General features: G+C 36.9%; 1 protein-coding gene across 2 annotated transcripts in view; it reads right to left on the bottom strand.

The window, feature by feature from the left end:
- The window catches only part of Olfm3 (olfactomedin 3), a 196,222-nt gene that overhangs the window by 15,365 nt on the left and 159,323 nt on the right, over positions 1–21,534 (bottom strand). For both annotated transcript variants that reach the window (XM_005357171.2, XM_005357169.2), the window contains exons 2-4: positions 19,101–19,247; positions 10,970–11,125; positions 5,437–5,656 (exon numbers count right to left, since the gene is read on the bottom strand). In XM_005357171.2, coding sequence (XP_005357228.1) covers positions 5,437–5,656; positions 10,970–11,125; positions 19,101–19,247 — 523 coding nt within the window. The remainder of the gene's footprint in view (positions 1–5,436; positions 5,657–10,969; positions 11,126–19,100; positions 19,248–21,534) is intronic.

Genomic DNA, 21,534 nt, shown 5'->3' with positions numbered 1-21,534 from the left:
GGATCCTTGGGTCAAACCCATTCATATAATTTAGATAGAGCAGGAAATATATCTATGGACATACAATTATGTCTGTCTTTCTTAAGGCCAATAGAGAACTCACGTAATAAGAAACACGTATGATTTGATTGCACAATCTATTAAAACTCCTATAAAAAGTTTATCTCCCCCAAACTTTGGGAGCCCTGTAAAGTCAACTTAAATTATTTAAGTTTTATCTTTCTATTAAGTCTTATCATTTATACTGCTTTGGACAGGATTGGGATAGTAACACTGTGCTTCTGGTGCAAAAACAGCAATTACATGTGTCTAAGAAATCATCTTTTTTTACAAAACACAATTTTACTTTCTTAGCCATTAGAGAAATTACTTTGGTTCTTCCATTTGTGTTTCCTAATAAAAATTTGAATTAGGAGTATATCTTAAAGAAGAAGACAGTTTAAACTTAAAACTAAATGGACACTAATGTAATAAAATCCCAGATAACTTAGAAATTTGTACTGTCTTCTGGGAATATAGTTGTGTCCTTAAGAGATTTAAATTTAGTTACAATTTAAGAGCATATAAATGTACAGAAGATTAATGATAATGGTTTATCTTTCAATCTTCAGATTTACGTGCTGTGCTCTATGATATTTTACTTAAAACTAACTCCGCTGGGGAAGAAAATTGAGGGAAATGCATTCACAGTTGTTGAAATTTGATTCTCAGTCCCCAGTTCATTTCTAGCCTCTGCTAATCAGCTGTGTGTTGAGAGACTTCTGTGAAGAATGAAGAACGCTAATGATGAATGAGCCTTCTTGCTCATTTACTATATTTATAGTAAAGTAGTATCGGTGATTAATTACTGAAAACCATGGCTAAAAAAATGCAGTCTAAAATTATAGAAGAAATAGCCTCAAGTGTATGGGGTGGAAATCAGAGACATTTTATGATACAACTTTAAACTTTGGGTGTGCGTGTGTGATATAGTCTAGCAAATGACTTTAAGTAACCTATTAGGGATTGTTTCCATTTAATCTGGAGATATATCCTCCAAAATTGTCCATGGATTTCCAATTAAATCTCACTTTTCAACACCAGGGAGCCAGAGTTGAACTTTAATTATTACAGCTTCTGAGATGTTTGGTGTCTATAGAGCAAACTATTCCATATTTTCCAATGAAGTATTGAAATTGTTATTGTGGAAAGAACAAAAGTCAATAACAACACAATACAAAAACCCATGCTGTATTTTGTAATCTGCTTTTCCTCAAACGTTTTCTGAAAAATACATGTATACCATACACATCCACACACAAACCAGACACATGTACATATATACACAACACATACACTCAAGTACACACACCACACACATACATGGCATGTATGCTCACGTAAACACACTACACACACATGACAATACACTCATGTACACCCAATACACACACACTCACAAATGCAAACACCGTATTTATTATAGGTGTTAATAGAAAATTATTTTAAAAATAAAATCCTTCAAGCATTTGTAGAAATTGGCTTTCCATACTGTGTTTGAGATTTTTCATGCATGTCTCCAAGTCTTAACTAAAGCAAGGCAAGGGCAGTCCTTTCAGTGCAGGAACAACACCCTTAAAACGTACAAACACACACATACACCACGAAAGCAATGCATTTTCCATGTAAAATGGAGGAATAAGCTTAGTGTTGTAGGAAGTGAAGAAAAAGTTGGTGGAACAATCCCAAAAGAATGCAAATCCTTGCAGGGCCAATCAGGTACGGCTGCTCAAGAGAGATGGTGTCTTGTGTGCACAGTGAAGAGTGTTAGGGTTTCAGCGGTTAAGTAAGAAGAGTGCTTCAGGGAAAAGTAAAGAAATTAAATGTCATAGAGGGTTGAAATAGGCAAAATGGGAAGTGAAAGATAGAATGGTCAGACATTGGGGCAGAAGGTGGTGCTTGCTGAGGACTATGAAGGAGAGGGAAATAATGTAGTACACATATCACCAGCTTACATCGTGCAGAAGTGTTTGGATTAGTTTTAAAGGTAAATGCTTGAAACACAACTGTAAGATGCCCCAAGTGGTGCTTGGTAAAGATTAGAATGAATACTGAAAGCCACAGAGAAAGTCTGTGTTCAGTTAAAACTAAACAGGTAGTAAGGGGCGGGGGGGGGGGGTACCCATTGCAGATTCCAACTGAAACACGGTGAATAATGCTCTGGATTAGGCTGGTGGAAATGAGGATGCAGAAAGTGGCAGTTTGGAGAAATGTGTAAAGAAGAGGTAAGAAAATGTGGTGGCCATGTGGAGAAGTGAGCTTCAGAGGATAAGTCTCTCACGCTTCTTTCTGGGCCACAACAATTGATGGATGGATGGATAGATGGATGGATGGATGGATGGATGGATGGATGGATGGATGGATGGATGGATGGATGCATGGTAGTTTTAATCAATAAATTATATTTCCTGAGCTACCTAAACAATCTGCTATTAAAAATAGTTTTACAAAAGGAGTAAATATAAATAAATGCCTCCCTTGGGCATATATTTAAATACATGCACATAGTTGATAAATTTATACTCTCAACGAAGGTTTCATTACATGGTATGTGGAAAATGCCATTGACTCCTTTAATGTTCTTTCTTCTGTAATTTGTTTATGCTTAACATAAATGGTAAAGTTGTTTTGGGGTAAAGAAGATATCATGTATAGGAAAGAAATCTGATTTTAATTTAAGAACGACGTGGGCTTAAAGTTGTTATAACCTTTAAAATCTATGGAAGTTTAATAATTTTTGTGTGTTTCTTAAATCGCCAGTACTAATGCCAAGCACAGAGTTCTTTGAGGGATTAAAACAAATATGTGAACCAGCTGGTTTACTGCGTTTCAAGCAGTAGGCACCCAGTTTTGCTGCAATTACCTATTTATGTGCTTGTGAGTCTTGCTTAAAGATGGGCTTGTTTTCCTCAGAGAGATGTTCTTTTGCACTTCCTGTCTCTTCAAATACCCAACAAAGGGCCAGCACATATCACAGAGTCAAAAATATTTGTTGGGTATTCATATTTGTCTACTGACACATAGAAAGTTTGATTTCCATTGTAAGAAAGAAATTCACCATAACATATAGTTAGACAGGTCTCATCACCTTGACCTCAAATGATAGATTTAGTAAAAAAGATGCATCCCTTGTTTCACTAGAGGGCACCAAATCATTGCCCTAAAATAGCAAGAAAGAATGGGGTGGGGTAGGGATAGGGAAGGGGGCAAGCCTGGTTATAATCTCTATCAAATATCTGTTGGTGATCTCAGGGGGTGTGTAAGAGTTTTAGCCACGCTTTATCAGGCAAATTTTCACAAGCATGTAATTATATTCTGCATGTCGTGAAATCTGATACGATTTAATTAGGCGCAGGGGACTTTATTCTATTCAGTCTCGCAGAGGAGAAAGTGAAATACTTTGGAAAAAACATCATTGTATTTCAGTCAGGCCACAAGGGTGCATTACTGTGGAGGCTTTGTCTAGTTTCTACTCTCTGCAAACCTTTAATTCTTCCATAGAAATAAACTGAATATTGTCTTTGTAGTCTGCAGGACTTGTGATTCCCTTGTTTACTGTTTGGGAAGGTTGTCGAAGGCAGGGAAGCTGGTTTAATTTTCAATCTTCAGATTTATGTGCTGTGCCCTGTGACATTTTACTTAAAACTAACTCCACTGGGGAAGAAAATTGAGGGAAATGCATTCACAATTGTTGAAATTTGATTCTCAGTCCCCAGTTCATTTCTAGCCTCTGCTAATCAGCTGTGTGTTGAGAGGCTTTTGTGAGGACAGAAGATGCTAGTGATGAATGAGCCTTCTTGCTCCTTATACTAGATTGAAATCCTCTCTGTCTCTCTCTGTCTCTGTCTCTGTCTCTCTGTCTCTCTGTCTCTCTCTGTCTCTCTCTCTCTCTGTGTGTCTTTCTGAGAGTTATAGCAAGTTGATATTAGATTCTTTGGAATATTGAACTCATGAAGTGTTCCCCTCTATCCTTTGTGCTAATGGTCCTGTTGTTAATTAATTCTGTTTTTCATCCATCCCAAGAGTTTATGGTCTGACGCTTTAATATTTTGGTTTGGAAGATAATGATGATTATGAAATTAAATGATTCTCAGAGATGAATTCAACCAACTTATACCAATACAAAGAAATGTAGATATTAAAGTCAAACTTATTTTCATCAAACCCTAACCCAGTGATATTATTTACTTTAGTTCCTGTTTCTCTGTACATACACACACGTGATGTGATATCTATTTATCTATCATGACCATCTACACATGTATGCTTCTACCATATATCTATATCTCTTTTTCTCTGCCTGCCTGCCTGCCTTCTATCTATCTATCTATCTATCTATCTATCTATCTATCTATCTATCTATCTATCTATCTATCTATCTTCTATCTATCACATATCTATACATTTATCATCTATTGTGTATCTCTCTATCTTCTATCTCCAATTTAGATTCTTTGTTTAAAACTTCTCTGTTCGGTGATGCTAAATGGTTAATTGTTCTAAATAGTGGGAAGAACAAACATCCCATTACTTCTGAGACAAACCCCATCATTTTGGACACTGGTTGTTATGCTAGTGACTAGGAGACAATGACTCCAGACAACTGGAAAGAGTTCATGACATAGTAGAACTACAACCTGTTCTTTATTTTCATGGTTTTCATATTTTCAAGTTTAACCAATCAGGAATAAAAACATTTGGAAAATAATTTGATCTGCAAAAAACATGTGCAGACAAATTTTCTTGTCATTTTCACCCAAATCCTATCTACATTGCATTTGGACTGCATTGGATTTTATAAAGAATAAAGGAGTTACATGAAATATATGTGATAGAATTTATAAACTATAGCTAAGTACCATAGTGCTTTATACAAAGGGATTTAACAATTGTAAACTTGGTATTTGTGAGGGAGGACTCTGAACCTGTTCCTCACAGCTACTAAGGCACTGCTGTGCTTTTTGTGTTTTATAGATACATCTCAGTTAAGTCAAATATCTTATTAAGTAAGAGATGTTACTGTATGATAATTTTAGTCTATGGACTGTCACAGTACATGTATCAGAGTAGTTAAATTCAACACATAAATTGTTCTGGGTTTGATTTCCAGGGCTGAAAAGTAAATAAATGAACACAAAGAAAAGAAAAGAAACATTTGTAGCTAGCACAGTTGCTTATTTTCAGCAGACTAGTTATCTGAAATCCAGAACCTTGTCATGGCAGAAACTTAAACAACAGTTCTTAGCCATGCTTAAATGACGAAGGGACACTTGATCCTATAACTCTTCCCTGACCCCCTATAACTAGCTCCTTCACTCTGAATTCCTTCAATGTTAGGACAAAGTCTTTAAGGAAACTGAAGCTCATTACTTGAGCAACTGAACAAACTCTACTCACTTAGCTTTTTCATGCAGTCACGCAGCCTGGTTTCCAAACTGAGGACCCGTTGGTGGAGTTCTTCATAGTCATAGGCACCGATTTCCTCCTGAATCCCGGTGAGGACTGAGGACAGATTCCGAATTTCCTCCTTAAACTGTGTGATGAGCTTTGCATCTGTTTTATACTGCTCCAACACAGGGATCAGAGGCAGTAGCTCATCCATTTTCTCTTTCAGTTCCTGTGGAAAGCAGCAGAATGTTTTCAAGAGTCATTTATAAAAGAAAAATCATCTGTATTTGTTGCATATGACATGTAATTGAGCTCACTGAAAGACCTTCAGAGTTCTTCATTGATTATTTTTTGATTGACGTCAGGTAGGTTTTGATAATGCAAGTGGCCATGTGAAATAAATTGATTCTTATCATAGTTAGAAAAACCTTCTTATCATAGCAATTGCGGTCTTTGTATTGTCTTACTTTCTGTTAGTTTTTATAAAGTAAACAATGTATCATCTAGTTAGGAAACAGAGACATGATTCTTTTCTCCAATGATGTATTGAATGGTGGTAATGGAAAGAGAGCAAACATCCTATGAGAAGACAGTGAAAATGAATTATCCAACTACTGACTATCCATACCATAGAACTACATAAAGGAAAAATTTACATTCTAGATCAGCTTTCTCCTTGAACTTACGACAGTTTCTGGCCATGGACTTGTACTCCTTTGTCTTTAATTTGTGCTCAGGTGTTCTGTATCCTTTGAAATATCCATCTTAAGACAACTTCATTAGACAGTACGCTCAGCCATATGATAAATCATATAAAACTTCAGAACGATTGAGGAGATATATGCTGCTGTTTCCATTTTGAATTATTAGCCACAGTCTGTCTCTATTTGTCTTATAGCATAGTTAATTTAGGTGACATTACAGAAGGCAGAATTGCTTACCCACCCATGTAGTGAATTAACTCCTTAAGGGAACAAGGTGCATATCTTGGAGCAGCTACCCAGAACTGTTCAATATTTATATACTGATTTTTGTCAAGCAAACAAAACTGATTTATGTTATTAGTCAATGTCCTCCATTCCTAGTTGTCACAGGACTGGACAACAACTGCAGCATCACCGGCAACTTCTGTCCTTGTCACCCATACTTCTGTCCCTTTACTTGGGAGTTGTGGACAACAAAAGTATTGCAGGAGTTTGATTCAACTGTGAATTTACCGCAGATGATATAATCTACTGAAGGAGCTCCAAATTTAGGACCATTTGAGAATAACCCATAGGTGCTGTCAGAAGCCATACTTTGTAATTATTTAAGGAGCTAAGAATCACATTTTAAAATTACATTTAGAAAATGTTATTACTATAAATACATTCGAGCAGCAGAAACTCCTGTTGTTGCCCTAATTAATGGGTTAGTGTTTCTTGTAGAGGGATTTTTTATATTCCCTATAAATCTGGAAATCTTTGACTCTGTCTACATATACACATTGAACGAGAAGATAAAGAATCTTAGTAATGAGAAAGATTCATAACTATTGCAGTCAAAAGGCAGAACTGCAGATTGTTGCTCATTTCAGGGCTCATCTTGAAAGAAGCCTATTAGTTTAAGCATCTTTCAGTATCCCTAAAGGGAGACACAATTGTTTCATTAGAATTTTAATGATAACCATTTTGCTCATATCATTTGCTGCAAATTATAATAACAGCCACAATGAAAGGTTTTCATTCTACAGTGGGTGTATTCAGAAGAACAATCTGATATCAAAGTTTTGGAAGTTTCTTCTCTTTGATGAAGTACAAAGTTTTTTTTTAACCTTTTCAAAATTACTAGACTTTTTACAATCAATTTTGAAACTTTGGACTTTTATTAGAAGGCCCTGATAAATATATAAAAATATACCAACCATCACATTCTAGTTTACTTTCTAGTATGTAGATCTGGTAATAACCAGAATATCTTGCCGAAAGAAATTCACCTCACTATGATGGTTAACATAGCTTTCCTCATGAAAGACCAAATAAGGAAAAGTTGACAGTGTTTATCATCAGATGAAAAATTTGCAGCAGAAGAGAGTTTTTTTATAGAGTAATTTTCAACTTAAACTTGGTTTTAGAATGTTTTACTTCTAGTATATGTTTTCTCAGTACCTAGAGGGAAATGTGAGGTATGATGTCACTCCATGAAGAAATGACTTCCACAAGCATGTGCTGAAACTCTTAGTTATTACTCTGATTTGGGTGCAGGGAGGGTGAGCTAATGAGATTGGGGCTGTGGGTATGTGTATTGGTGTGCATATTGGCATATTGTATGTTTCTATGTGTATGTGTATGTAAGTATGTGTGGGTGTGCACGTTTGTGACTCTGTGTGTGTGTATACACATCTTTGTGAGGGCCAGACATTGATGTCAAACGTCTTCCTCAACCATCCTATGCTTATGTTTTTATTTCCTAAAACAGGATCTCTCTATGGGTCCGGGAGCTCACCTACTATATTAAACCAGCAAACAAGCTTCAAGATATGTCTGCTGTTGCTTCCCAATGCTGGGGATACAGATGCACATCCCCCAACCCTTTTCATGTATGCCGGGGATCTGATATCAAGTCCTTATTCTCATACTGTAAGTAATTAACTAACTACTCCAACTCTGCAGACCTTTACTCTAATTTTAATTTGGAGAATTAGTTCATCAGTTCAAGAAACTAAAGTTTATTGATCTAAAGCTTCAATGAGATGTTAGAAAATCTGCTCATAGTTTGTGTATCAATTCATTTGCTAGGGATTAAAAACATCAAAACAATGCTTGTCTCACAGGATTGGTGTGATGATTGAATCAATAAATATATTAAAGTACTTCAAACTTTGCTGTGAATATGTATGTTCAGAAAAAATGATTATTGTTATGATTACTGGTATTTAGATTTTGGCATTTCCAACATATTCTTTGATTACGTGAACTGTGAAAAATCAAAATCACAATCAGGTGGTACTTCCTGAAATTCAATTTTATTATTGACATTATGGATTTTGTTAAGCAAAAAAAAAAATCTATACACTAGGACAATTTTGGGGGGGGGGTTGGGAGTTGTTCTCTTAAATTTATTTCTTTGTTTTTTGCATCTTCATCCCCAGTTCTGCTAACCAAGGGAAGTTTGTATGGTTCCTTGGTTCACCATGTCTTCAGTTCTTTGTATTCTGACATGCAGCATGTCCTCTTTTTGCTATCCTTTCTGGAATGATTGCTCTCATCCACTTAGTATTTACAGCCTTGTTCTTTGATAACAACACAACTTGAGGTTCACATTGTTGCTCAACCTTCTACCCTCCAATCCTGAGCATTGAAAGTGGACACTGGAACTCTGTGAATTTTTAGATCCTCTCTGCAATTTAATATCTCAAAGAGGAAGTCACAGCAGCATGTTTTCTTAAACACTGTAGTGGCATTTCATTTGTATTTTAATAAACAAAGCTTGCCTGAGGATCAGAAAAGTAATAGAGCCAGTCACTGACTCTTACCTCTACCTCAGTCTGAAATGACGATCCTGCCTCTAGGAATCTCAGAATGAGACTGAGAGCTGTCTCCTCCTGTTTTATAATGCTCTTTTATAGTTTTATAGTTCAGGGATTAAGGGCATGCACCACTACTGCCTGGTTTCTATGGCAAACTACTTTGACTAGTGGAAGTAAAGGTGTCTGTCATTGTGTCTGCAAGATTAAAGGTGTTTGTCATTGCTGCTTGGTCTGTAAGGCTGGCCAGTGTGGCTGTTTTACTTTTCTAATCCTCAGGCAAGCTTTATTTGTTAAAATACAAATGAAGTACCACTATAGAACACTGTTAAGTTTCCTAATTCTTCAGCAGATCTTTCTGGACAAATGAATAGCTAATAGCTCTTCTCTTTGTCCTCTTAAATGGTGCTGATGCCTTGTTTGAGTACAGTCTGTTTCCTCTTTTTTTTTTTTTTTTTTTTTTGCATGGGAACAACTATAGTTTCATTCCTCTAAGGGCCTGGCCCTTCCTCACAGAGTATATGTGCTCAATGAATTCTGGTTGACATAGATTTTTTTTACTCTCAATCCTTTTCTTTCTTTCTCTGTTCATCATTTCCCCATAGTTTTCTGTTCATCCAACTCAACGTTTTATTTCCTATAACATTCAATTGCGTTGTGTCTCCAGGGACTTGCTCTAACTTGTTTCTCCTACTTCCGGCATTAAGTCTCTCTCCACTTCAAATTCCATAAATCAATCACGTTAACTTTTGCTCTTGTAAATTTTGTCAACTTTTGTATCCTCGTTTTCTTCTTCTAAAACTGATTATGTATTGTTGTCTGTCATCTGTACCCCCGTTCTTAGGTTCCAGAGGCTACAGAGAATGTTCCAAAGCATGATGATTGCTATCACATTAAAATGTACCTGGTAAGGATGCCGTTTGTCTCTGTGTCTCCAACATGCTCAAAAACCTTGACCCAAGCTTAAATTCAAGTCATTTCTTTTATAGTAGGATTGAACTTTACTGTCTAATTGACAGCAGGGAAAAAGATACTACATATGAAGAACCTTAATGGTTTTTTAAGACAGAAAAATTATTTTAATAGAGGCTCGAGTGTCATTATCAGACCAAGAAACTTTTGAAATAAGTGACTTTGTTGTGTATCTTTAATAAAGACTTCACAGCATGCTCAACACATTTTTTCCATTTCTAGTTTCTAGACAATTGGCATTAAACCACTTGCAATCTCAAAAAAGGAACTTGTTTATATAAACTTTAAAACTATTCTTTTAAAAATCCCTTTATCGGGGGCTGAAGAGATGGCTCAGAGATTAAGAATGCTAGCTGCTCTTCTGGAGGTCCTGAGTTCAATTTCCAGCAACCACATGATGGCTCATACCATCTGCAATGAGATCTGGTGTCCTCTTCTACTTAGGTGCAGGCAAAACACTGTATACATAATAAATTAAATAAATAATTTTTTTTAAAAAAAAATTCTTTTATCGAGCTGGAGAGAGACCTCAAAGGTTAAAAGCACTGGCTGCTCTTCCAGAGGTCCTGAGTTCAATTCCTAGCAACCACATGGTGGCTCACAACCATGTATAATGAGATCTGGTGCCCTCTTTTGATGTGCATGCATAATACTTTATACATAACAGTTAATGGTTTTTTAAAAGATCCTTTCATTATTGCTTCCTTTAATAATTTACACCCTTCACAGTTTTCATTTCAACAGAGCATAGACTCATTTGAAAGAGTTTTGGTGATTTAATTATTGATTTTCCTGGAGATATCCCTTTGTCCTAGATTGTAAAGCACATGTAAATATACCCAGAAACTCCACATACCTCAGAGTGGGGGCACCTTTTTTTTTTTAAAAAAAAAAAATACCAGTTTTCTATTTGTTTCTGGCTGCTAATGGCCATTTTTTACTGACAAGACAGTTCACTCCCCAGTGACACCTTAACATATGGGCCAAGGCATAGTTATTTTCTGCTGAGTGGCCTGCTAGCTGCACCATGCACTGAATTGACAAGATTTCAGGACTCACACCTACCTGAAAATGCTTGGTCATTAGTGTCTTGCGATCATCTTCAATTTGCCGAAACTTGGCCTTCAGCCCTTTCATTTGGGTTTCCATTTTTAAGACATACTGAAAATCTCTCTGAGTTCTCAAGTTTAAGACTTCTATAGATTGGGACATATTCTGCACCTGTCAAACAAAGTCATTGGTTGGATATTAGTCTCTGTCTATGGATACATGAAATCTCTACTAACATATCAAAAATGGTATTAGCATGAAGAACAGAAGTGCCAAATCTATAAATGCATGTCTGCCTGTCACAAGATTACTTATATTCAAATTATTCAGCCAAAGAAAATTACTTATACATTTTATTAAAAATGGACATGTATCATTAGAAATGACCAAAAATGCAAGAAGATAGTAGATTTAGAAAAAAAATTAAAATTGGTTTTATTCCAAGGCTTCAGAAGGTTATAATACCCCAAGGTGATGCATGTTAAGATAAAATGTGTCTGGAAATGCTGTTTCTTACCTCTGAAATGTCAGGAGTAGTTAGCAACAGTGTATGGTAGTGACAGGTTCAACAGAATTAGAGTTCAATCATTGTTAGGCAAAAGAACAAAGTAGAGAGTGAAAAGGAGACTTCATAAAAAAAAAAAAAAAAAAGAAAACGAACAAAGTTTATAGAAGAAACCACTTGGCAGAGAGAAAGACTGGGTGTGCTCATTCTCCACCAGTGAATTCCACCATCCCAGCAGGTGCAGAAAGTCCTCAAACTGTCTAAAGCAGGTCTATTGTTTGTAATAATACTAGCACACATCCCAGGATGGAGCTTTAAAATGCTAAGGACACACACACAATGCATGAACTATTTTGCAAAGCTAAGCATCACAGAATATGTGTAAGAAATCCTATACAGGTGCAAATGAGCCCAAAATGCAAATGCCTCCAAAAAGCCCAGGGTGTGTAGCATAAAAGCCTGTATCCTTTGTTCGGTGAGACACATAGCTACTGAATTCCCACTCTTCACGCTAACCCAACTCACTTCCTTTCTTGAAAACATTTCTCTTCCTAACAAACTATCTCCGTGTCTCTTCTCAGTTCTTTATTCCAAAACACGGGAGTCTGGATTCCCTCCAGATGAGCTCATTGAGCCTGATATCAACTCATGCTGATTTCACTGCAGTACCATTGTGATGATTGTTTTAAAGTACTCTGAGTTGACCAGGACAAGTGCTGGCGGTGTTGGAACATCTTCTAAGTTGCATAGCTTATGTTTGAGGGACTTGGGAAATGGCAACAGCACAAAGTGCCTTACAGATAGGCAGAAACATGTTAAGCTGGTGGCACTGGCCCAGGTTCATTGAGCCCCAGGCAGTTTAGAAGTAAAAAAAAAAAAAAAAGGTGACCTAGAAAGAGTGCAGAAATGAAAGAATAACTGCTTTAGTTTTTGTCTTAACAAAAGCCTGAAAACTAAAGGAAGCCTCTAAGAGAGGGAAGCATTTGAATGAAGAATAGTCTAAGTATAACTTATTCTAAAGATTAAGATGGATCTCTATCCGTCTGGTACTTCAGAACTGTCTTCAGAGCACAGCTTTATCTTCACGCAGGAGCTTGTCAGAAATCAGTACTCCAGAACTACCCGAAAGACTCTTAATTAGTATGAGTATTTATCAAGATTCCCAAGTGATTTCTACAGCTGACTTTAAATCATGAGCATGCACTGGTCATCAAGGGTTTTCCTAAGAGATAAACGCAATATGGATACAGAATTCAATCTTTATCATAAATCAAATACAGTCACACATGCAAAAGATAATAAAATATATTAAGAAATAAATCACAAAGAAATGTAATGGAAAAATTAGGTGTTCACATTAAATTTCTGAAAGAGGAAAGACATTTAGGCAAACATGAATGTATATGGTATATCAATAAATCTATTTTGATTAAATGGTATTTTTGTTTTCATAAGTCATTGCACCGAAGAATGAGCAAAAAAAGGTGATAGAGTTGCAATTATTGCTTTGTTTTAACATGTGAATGTCTTTTCCTTTATTTTTAAGTAAATATGTATCAGTTGGAAATTAGCAAAAAGCTAGTTTCATTGAAAAAATAGTGAACTACAATGGATGATTGTTCAGAGGTAGATTTTTCCATCAGGTAAAGTTACAAAGCCTATTGCACAAACCAGTTAGCTGCAAAGACACCCTAACTGATGCATACCTCACAACTGTCATCCTAAAAACGCCAGTGGGCTCTGTTGCCCTGACTTGCCTCTTGTCAGACAAGTCAATTTTCTTTCTTCCTTCTCCTCTTTTGTCTTGATCCTTAGTTCCCCCCTATGTCTGTCCTATCTGTTTTAGGCATGTCACAGTCTGGCTTACATTAAAAATCATTTTGCAATGTGTGCTTGGACAATGTCAGCAAAGGGCCCTTGGACTGCGATCCTCATCAGAGGCTCTCTTACGTCTTTTACTTTCAAGATGTTACACAGAACCAGATACAGAAGAAGTGCTCAATAAACATTTCCTGAATAAAATCATCTTGGGTTTCTAATAGTATAATGGTAATTAGGATCTTACTATTTCAGGGAGAGTTTTTCTCTCCCTATAACTGCCAGACACAGAAGTATATGGCTACAAATATTTCTTAATTTCAAATTATTATTATATTCAGAAAGCTTCATATAAAAATTTTTAGTGCAGTACAAAATTAGAGATGACACTGAACTCATGGAAACTTCATCATGGATAAAAGCATTGCTTTCAAAGTAATTTTCTAACCTCATTTAGAGTTCAGCATGAATAAAGAAAAGCATTTGCATTAAAGAAGCTGGCTACCTATTTAAATATGTAACAGTCTGTGAAGGTACCCGTCATTAGCATGACTGATATTCCCCTATGGGTTTGCTACACCTGACTATATTCCACATGGTTAGAAGATTATGCGCAAGAGGAAATATTCTGAATAGAATTAGAATAGTGCCCCTTATTTTACATTTTACTCGAACTTCACATTTAAATTTTCAACTTAATTCGTGTTATGGAAAAATGAAATGAGAAAATTTCTGTTGAAACTTGGTTGGGATCATCTATATTCTACAACCTTGAATAATTGCGGGACTATATCTGGTGTATGGTGTAGCATTCCAGGTGTCTAAATGGACAGGATTTGATTCTGAGTTGCCTTTAGCGTTTCTTAGGAAGAACTTCCTCGTATTGATGGCACATCATTTCAGCAAACCTCCTGACGAAACAGAACATGGACTCTCCATTGAGTGACTCATAGGAAGCAGACCTGTCAACTGTACATCTTTTTATACTCTGCTTCTCTAAGAAGCCATTCTGCAGTTCAACATTTTATATTTGCTTGGAATTCAGTTATGTTTTGAACATCAGATGGCTCCTACAGGGTTTGCGATTTAGATGATAGCATTATTTTGATATAATCTGGAAATGTAAGAAGTAGGGCCTAGCTGGAGGAAGTTAAGTTTCTAGATGTATATCATCAAGAGCTGTATCATGTCTATATTGTTTCAATGTCCCCTCTCCCTGCTTTTCATCTGTTAATTTACTCCACTGCATGGTTCTGTTCATGATGTTTTGCCTTATAATAGCCAGGGAACAGCAGACCTAAGTAACAGTGAAACAAACCCTCTAAAACCATGAGTCAAAATAAATTCTTCCTTTTATAAGTTGTTTTTTTTTTCTAGATATTTGCAACAACTATGAATTTGTACCTAACAGACTTTTATAGTTTTCGGCAAAGTCATTCTCTCCCATCTCTGAAAATCCTTTTTAAAACTATTCGTACTGATTGTTTTTGTGAATAAAATGTATGAGATTGTTATGAATGAACATAACTAAATGAATTTTACTCCCAGTTACTCAGATGGCTTTGTAAGCAAACAAACAAATCCTCATGACCCAATACGCTAGCTTTGGTTTAATGAAAAGAACAGGAGTTTCTTCGCTGTGGGACCTTACAGGAAGTATGGTGTTACACTGCTTATGAAATCTTCAAGGTGAAGTACTATGTATCGTGTCCTTGAATTGATTTAATTGGTGAAAATGTTGTCCACATCCCAGTATGAAACCATATGCTAGAAGATACTGACCTAGAAATGTAGAACACCTGTAGTAATACCCCAAAACTATGCAGCTAACAGTAAGATTTTAGGCCAACAAATTTGTTTCTGGTACATTCAGACCTAGGCTATTAAATCTGCTGTATTTTTCAAATATTCAGTAACATTTATTTATTTGTGTATCAGACAGTGATAGCATCTCTTAATAAGTGTTGAGACCACTAGTGATGTGCTGGATGACATAAAAACCATGTGGAAGCAACCTGATACATTTCTACAGGTTATTGGGTAAAGCACATTGAAAGGCCCATAGAGGAAAAGATTATTTTTATATTAGTTTAGAAAATGAACCATGTCTTGTGTAAGGATTGAATGGATATAAAGAACTTAAACAACTATACATTTAAACAAAAGCCAAAAAACCCCCAAATAATCTAATTTAAAATGGGATAAATATTTGAACAGAGAATTCTAAACAGAATAATCCCAAATGACCAAGATACACTTAAAAAATGTTCAACTTTCTTAGCCATCAGGGAACTGCAAGTCAAAACAACTCTGAGATTCCGTCTTACACCTGTCAGAATAGCTAAGATCAAAAACACAAATGATAGCTTATGCTATAAAGAATGTGGAGTAAAAGGAGCCCTCCCCTACTGCTAGGGGGAGTGAAGCTTATATAGCCACTCTGAAAATCAATCTGGTTGTTTCACAGAAAATTGGGAATTGACCTATCTCAAGACCCAGCTATACCACAGTTGAGCATGTACCCAATGATGCTCAATCATTTCACAAGGACACTTGCTCAACTATGTTCACAGAAGCATTATTCACAATAGCCAGAACCTGGAAACAGCCTAGATGCCTCTCAAATGAAGAATGGATAAAAAAATGTGGTATATTTGGACAATAGATTATTATTCAGCTATTAAAAATGACATCATGACATTTGCAGGTAGATGGATAAAACTAGAAAAAAAATTATCCCAATTGAGATAATACAGACCCTGAAAGAGAAGCATGGTATTTACATATATATATATATATATATATGTGGATATTAGCTGTTAAGTAAGGGATTACCATGCTATAATCCTCAGACCCAGAGAGGCTAAGTAACAAGGAAGGCACAAAGTGGATCTCTTGAAGATAGAGAAATAATAGAGATTTCATGGGTGGATTGGGGTAAGGTGGAAATGAAAACTTGTGGGGTTGGGGGTGTATGATGGAGGACCTACTGAAAGAGACGACTGGAAAGAGGGGTCATTTGGGATTCGGGTAAAAATGTGGTGCAAAGGTGCTGTAGGAAGTTCTCCAGCCAGTAGTTACCCACCCACTGGGGCGGGGGTAATGCCAATGTAGAGCATGCACCAGCTCTCTTTTCCGGCTTCTGATCTTCATTCCAGCAGAGGATTCTGATTTGTGAGTTTACCCCTAAATAAATAACCGTCTGTTTCTCAGTTCTGAGCTAGTGTGGGATTTCTTTTAAGAGTCCTTCTTCACAAAGGAAACTCCCCGGTAGCTACAAGAATCACCACAGCTAAGAATTCTAACAACGGTGGGTGCTTATTCTGAAATGACCATTTCCTCTGACCTGCCTAGACTTTCAGTAGAGGAACTGGGAGGCTGAACCAGCTACACAACCTTTGACCTTCAGTCTGTCCCGCCTGTGGGTGTACCAGAGGGTAAGGTTGGCATGGAGATCGTGGGAGTGATCAAAGACTAGTCCAGCCTTGGATTCATACCATCTAAGATAAGCCCACTCTGGACACTGTTTGGAGGGCTAGGACCCAGAGACTGGATGTCCCAGGGACTTAGGATAGAGCCAAATGCTATTGGAGAAAAAAATGTCAACATGTTGATGCCTAATGATATTCTGCTATACTCATAGAATGTTGAAGAACCTAATTGTCATGAGAGACCTTCTGATGGCAACGGATGCAGAGATCCACAGCTCAGCATTGGCTTAGCTTGGGTAATATGGCTGAAGGGAGGGAGGAAGGATTGGACAAGTTGTGGGTCAAGGACGTTACAAGGGAACACACAGAAACAACCAATAGGAGCTTAGAGAGATTGAATTCACAGCCAAGGAGCCTGAGTGGGAATGACTTAGCCTCCCTACATATGTGTGACAGTTGTGTAGCCTGGTTTACTTGTGGGACTCCCAGTAGTGGGAGGTAGGGGCTATCCTTAATGCTTTGGCTGGCTTTTGGGACCCTTTTCCTCATACTGGGTTGCCTTTTCCTGCCTTAATAAAAGGGGAGGAGCTTATCCCTTAGGCAACTTGATTTGGAATGCTTTGTTGACACCAATGGGAGGCCTGCCCCTTTCTGAACACAGAGGAGGAGTGGGTGGGGGATAGGTTAGGCAAGGGAATGGAGGGGCAGAGGGGAGGGGAAACTCCTGTTGGAATGTAAAATAAATGGGTACATTAATTAATAAAAATAATCCTAAAGCAAAAACAGTAAAAATGGAAACAATAATTTCATTCTATCTCTTACAGGCATTTGTGATCCAACATATAGAATGATCTACTTCCCAGCAGTCACATTTTATTGAATTTTTAAGTGGCTCTTGAAGCAATAATGTGTGTGGTTTTGTTTATGTAATGCTGTACTGATTGATACTAACACAATATGAAGTTACACTATCTAACGAAATCTTGTACATTTTATGTAGAAGTAAAATGGCTGGGCAGAATGTCGGTAATCTGAGTAGAAATACAATTTTATAGAAGAGGAAAAAAATGTATTTAAAAGGTTAAGCCATTTTCTACCAAAATTAATTTTCCTGGTAACTAAGCAGTATATTTGAATTCTTAAAAAAGATAATCAAGACTAGAAATCAATACCACAAAAATAATCATAATATGCTTATAATAATTTCTAACAGTCAGAGATTTTAATGAAAATGGCACTTACTCTTGTTGGGGGCAGGGAGAATGGAATCTCACCATAAAAGGAGACTTGACCAAAGAGACATGATAATGATAGCTCCAAGAAGAGGGAAAAGAGAAACAGACTAAGTTTTATATAAAAGCAGGAAAGCCAGCTTTTTAAAATCTTGTTTATCAAAGAATTTCTAAATGATGCTCACAGAGGAAACTTTATGACAGATAAAAGAAAGTTGGGGTAGCTTGGCTTGAAATTGTGAATGTTTGTTTATATTATCAAGCTAAGTGCTTACATTTTCCCCAGCTATCTCAATCTCATGTGAAAACTTCCAATTTAGTGTCTGGGGTGTGCGTGTAGTCATGAAAATGACACGACACCGAGTGAAGTGGAGAACAAGGTGTCCTCTATAACACACATTTTTTAATTCATCTCTTTCTTTCCGTGATACTTAACATTCAAACATGTTGTCATCCTTGCCTCGCTCTGCCCACCCCAGCTGTCCTCCTGTATTCAAGAACCCTGCACCGCGCAAGTCTGAATGGGGATGGTTGAAAGAACCATTCATTGGCTTTCCCCCTCCTACGTACACATAAACAACCTTTCATGAGCTGACTCTCATCTGTAAAAGGGAACAAATCAAGGGCATTCTGCATTTGATTGTTATGGATCCCGTTTAAGTAAATTATGGAGAGAATGCCATTGAATGGAACCAAAGAGCTTAATGTTTGAAGGAATGGTTTAGAAAATGAAGATGAACACTTGGAATTATTCATTATCTGTCCAGATAGCTTGCATTTTTCATGCCATTATTTTAACTTCCTAGCAAGATGGTTAATAACAGTCTAATGTATGAGCTCAAAGAGATTTGTGTGAGTCTTAGAGCCGGGGCTGAATTGTGAGCGTCGGAAGAACACTCCCTGCTTCCTGAACCCTGGAAGAGAGAAACTGACTGGATATTAAGATGTCTTGTAGAGAGAAAAAAAATAAAACGATTATGAAAGGTAAGGAAACCACAGATACGGGATGATTCAGCCAGAAACTTGAGACTCCCCTTTGAAAGGTTCATGTTAAAAGATAGCTAAAACCAGTACAAATACATGATATTCATCAATCAGAGTTGCTTCCTAAGAAAGAAAGATTTTAATGAAAATATACAAAAGGGACACAAGTCACGTACCTTCTCCAGCAGCTGGCGGAGCTGCCTGCTTTTGGCATCTCGGGAACAGAGATTTTGTTCTGGAGCCACCACTGTGCAAATGCATCGCCCATCAGGGTCCTGTGCTGAGCTGTACACTTGCCACCCTTCTTTGGGGCTAATCTGAGTCTAGGGAAGACCAATAGCAAACACAAAACAGACTTTCACTATAGGTAAAGAGAAGACAGATTTGAAGTATCATAAGGAAAACTTTTATTATTATTTTTAAGAGGTTTTCTATTTTTCTGGTTCAATTTTGTTGTTGTTGCTGCTGCTGTTTTGTGAGTTTATGTGTATGTTTATATGTAGTTCTAACAGCCTCTGGAGACCTCAGGATCTCTACACCTTGTGTTTGAGACAGGTTCTCTCACTGGTCTGGAATGCCTCAAAGCTGGCTGGCCAGCCCACCTCAGTGATCTGTTAATCTCAGCTTCTCTGATAGTTGTTTTCTATGTTAGTGCTGAAGATCAAATTCAGGTCATCATGACTGTATAGCAATTGGTGTACCTGCTCAGGTACTTCCCTAGCCTTTGTTTCTTTGAAATTGGAAGAGAAAAGAAGATAAGTGATTTGTATTGATAGCAACTTCATTTTGTTTCACTTTCTTAGAGGCATCACTAACGAGTTTTGTGGTCTCAGATTCTTCACTATTTACTGTCTGTACATCTCACGTCACTTTTCATGCCTTATGCAGTTTCTGATTTGAACTCCCATGTTTAGGCACTGCTACCTTCCACTTCCTCACACCTGACTGGCCTTTCTACATTAGACATGCTACTTTTTCTTCACAGGAGGAATGTAATTGACAGTAATACTTTCCTGATCATTATGCATGTCTGCTACTCTGAAATAAAGTCCCCAATTATCTTCTGAAAAACCTACATCTTACACTCTTAATCCCTGGACTCCTGGCTTAAAAAGTAGCAACTCAGTTCTGTTACAATCTGCTTCCTGTTTACACTGGCAGTTTTACCTCTTGGACTCTCCAAACTATAGCAAAGTTGGTTTCTGTGTGCCTGATATGTTCACTATTCATCAGACATTGAACTGCTCATATAGTACTGCCATTCATACTACAATTGGCTTATTCTGTATAAAAATGTGAAATTTTCCTATCTTTCATACACACACACACACACATATAATCAAGGGCAAAGATTGCCGTCCTTCGATTTTCCTCACTATTGTCTTCCTTTTCAAGACAAACCTCTGTTGGTTTTCAAATAATATACACAGAAGACACATTTCTTCATTCTATGCTAGTGGAAGACTCTTTCCATGACTAGACTTGAAGCTGCATAACCTGGAGATGTCTCTGTTAACAATATTAGGTGTTTCCGTTTTCTACCGTAATTCTTACTCCATTGTAGAAGAGAAGTTTTGAGAATGGCTCGGTGCACCTTCCAGGCATCCATTGTCCTGTTGCTCAGAGCATTTATGTTTCTTCTCTCATGGAGTATTTCCTTATCGGAAGAACAATGATGCCTTCGTGGATTCCAGCAGTTCACCTCCACTGACTTAATGACACAACCATTAAACGAATCAACAAAGGAGCAGGAAGTGCTACCACTGTTGTTGTTTTTCACAGAATGGGGTGTAGATGCCAAGTCTAATGCCCTAACAACTCCTGCCATAGACCGGGTCACCTCATACAAAAAGCCAGTCCACAGGGTGCCTTGTTAACCTATATTGGGAGAAGTGTAAACTATAAACTCAGAAAGCCCATAAAGATATGAGCCTTGTCTTCACTTTTTAATAAAAAGAATATGCCAACAGACCTGTCTTTTAGTCTTTTCATAGTTAACTGATTTTTTTAAAGATAATTCCTACACTATTTTTATTCCTGAGTAGATTGACTTCTTAATACAACCTCACTTTTTATATATTACTAATCTTTTCTAGCTCTTGTTCCTGAAATCCAGTTAAAGAAAAAAAAGATGCTCTTAGAAAAAATATATTGCTAAAATTAAGTAATATATTAACTAGAAGTAGGTTATCGGTTTTAGTTATAAAAGAAACATTCAAAGATGGTCCATAGGATGAAAATAGAAATGACTTAGTGATGTAGTTTTATAATTTAATTGAAGGCTTAAGCTGAGCAATGGCTTAGGGTTAATTTCTCTGGACAAAGGCCCTTTGGGCTTCTTGTAACATTGATCACAAATCTGAAATATGCCAGAAAATTAAAGCATGGCTCCAGAATAAACTCAGCTTTTGGACAAAGGAGCAGGCCCATCCAATTATCATATTAAAATATTTTAACAGCAGTGCAAACAGTGATTATTAAGGCTGTCAGCATTTATATTGATGTCATTGGCCGAGTCTTTGCCTACAGTGCAGCTTGTCACACAGGGTCATGTGGTGGTCATTCTCTGTTGTTGACATAAATGGGAAGGGTGAGCAGAGTTTGGTTTTC

Source organism: Microtus ochrogaster, chromosome 21 (assembly GCF_000317375.1).
Source record: "Microtus ochrogaster isolate Prairie Vole_2 chromosome 21, MicOch1.0, whole genome shotgun sequence".
In the NCBI taxonomy this organism is placed as follows: domain Eukaryota; kingdom Metazoa; phylum Chordata; class Mammalia; order Rodentia; family Cricetidae; genus Microtus; species Microtus ochrogaster.
Note: the sequence above shows the minus strand (reverse complement) of the source record. Positions and strands in the feature narration are given on the sequence as shown.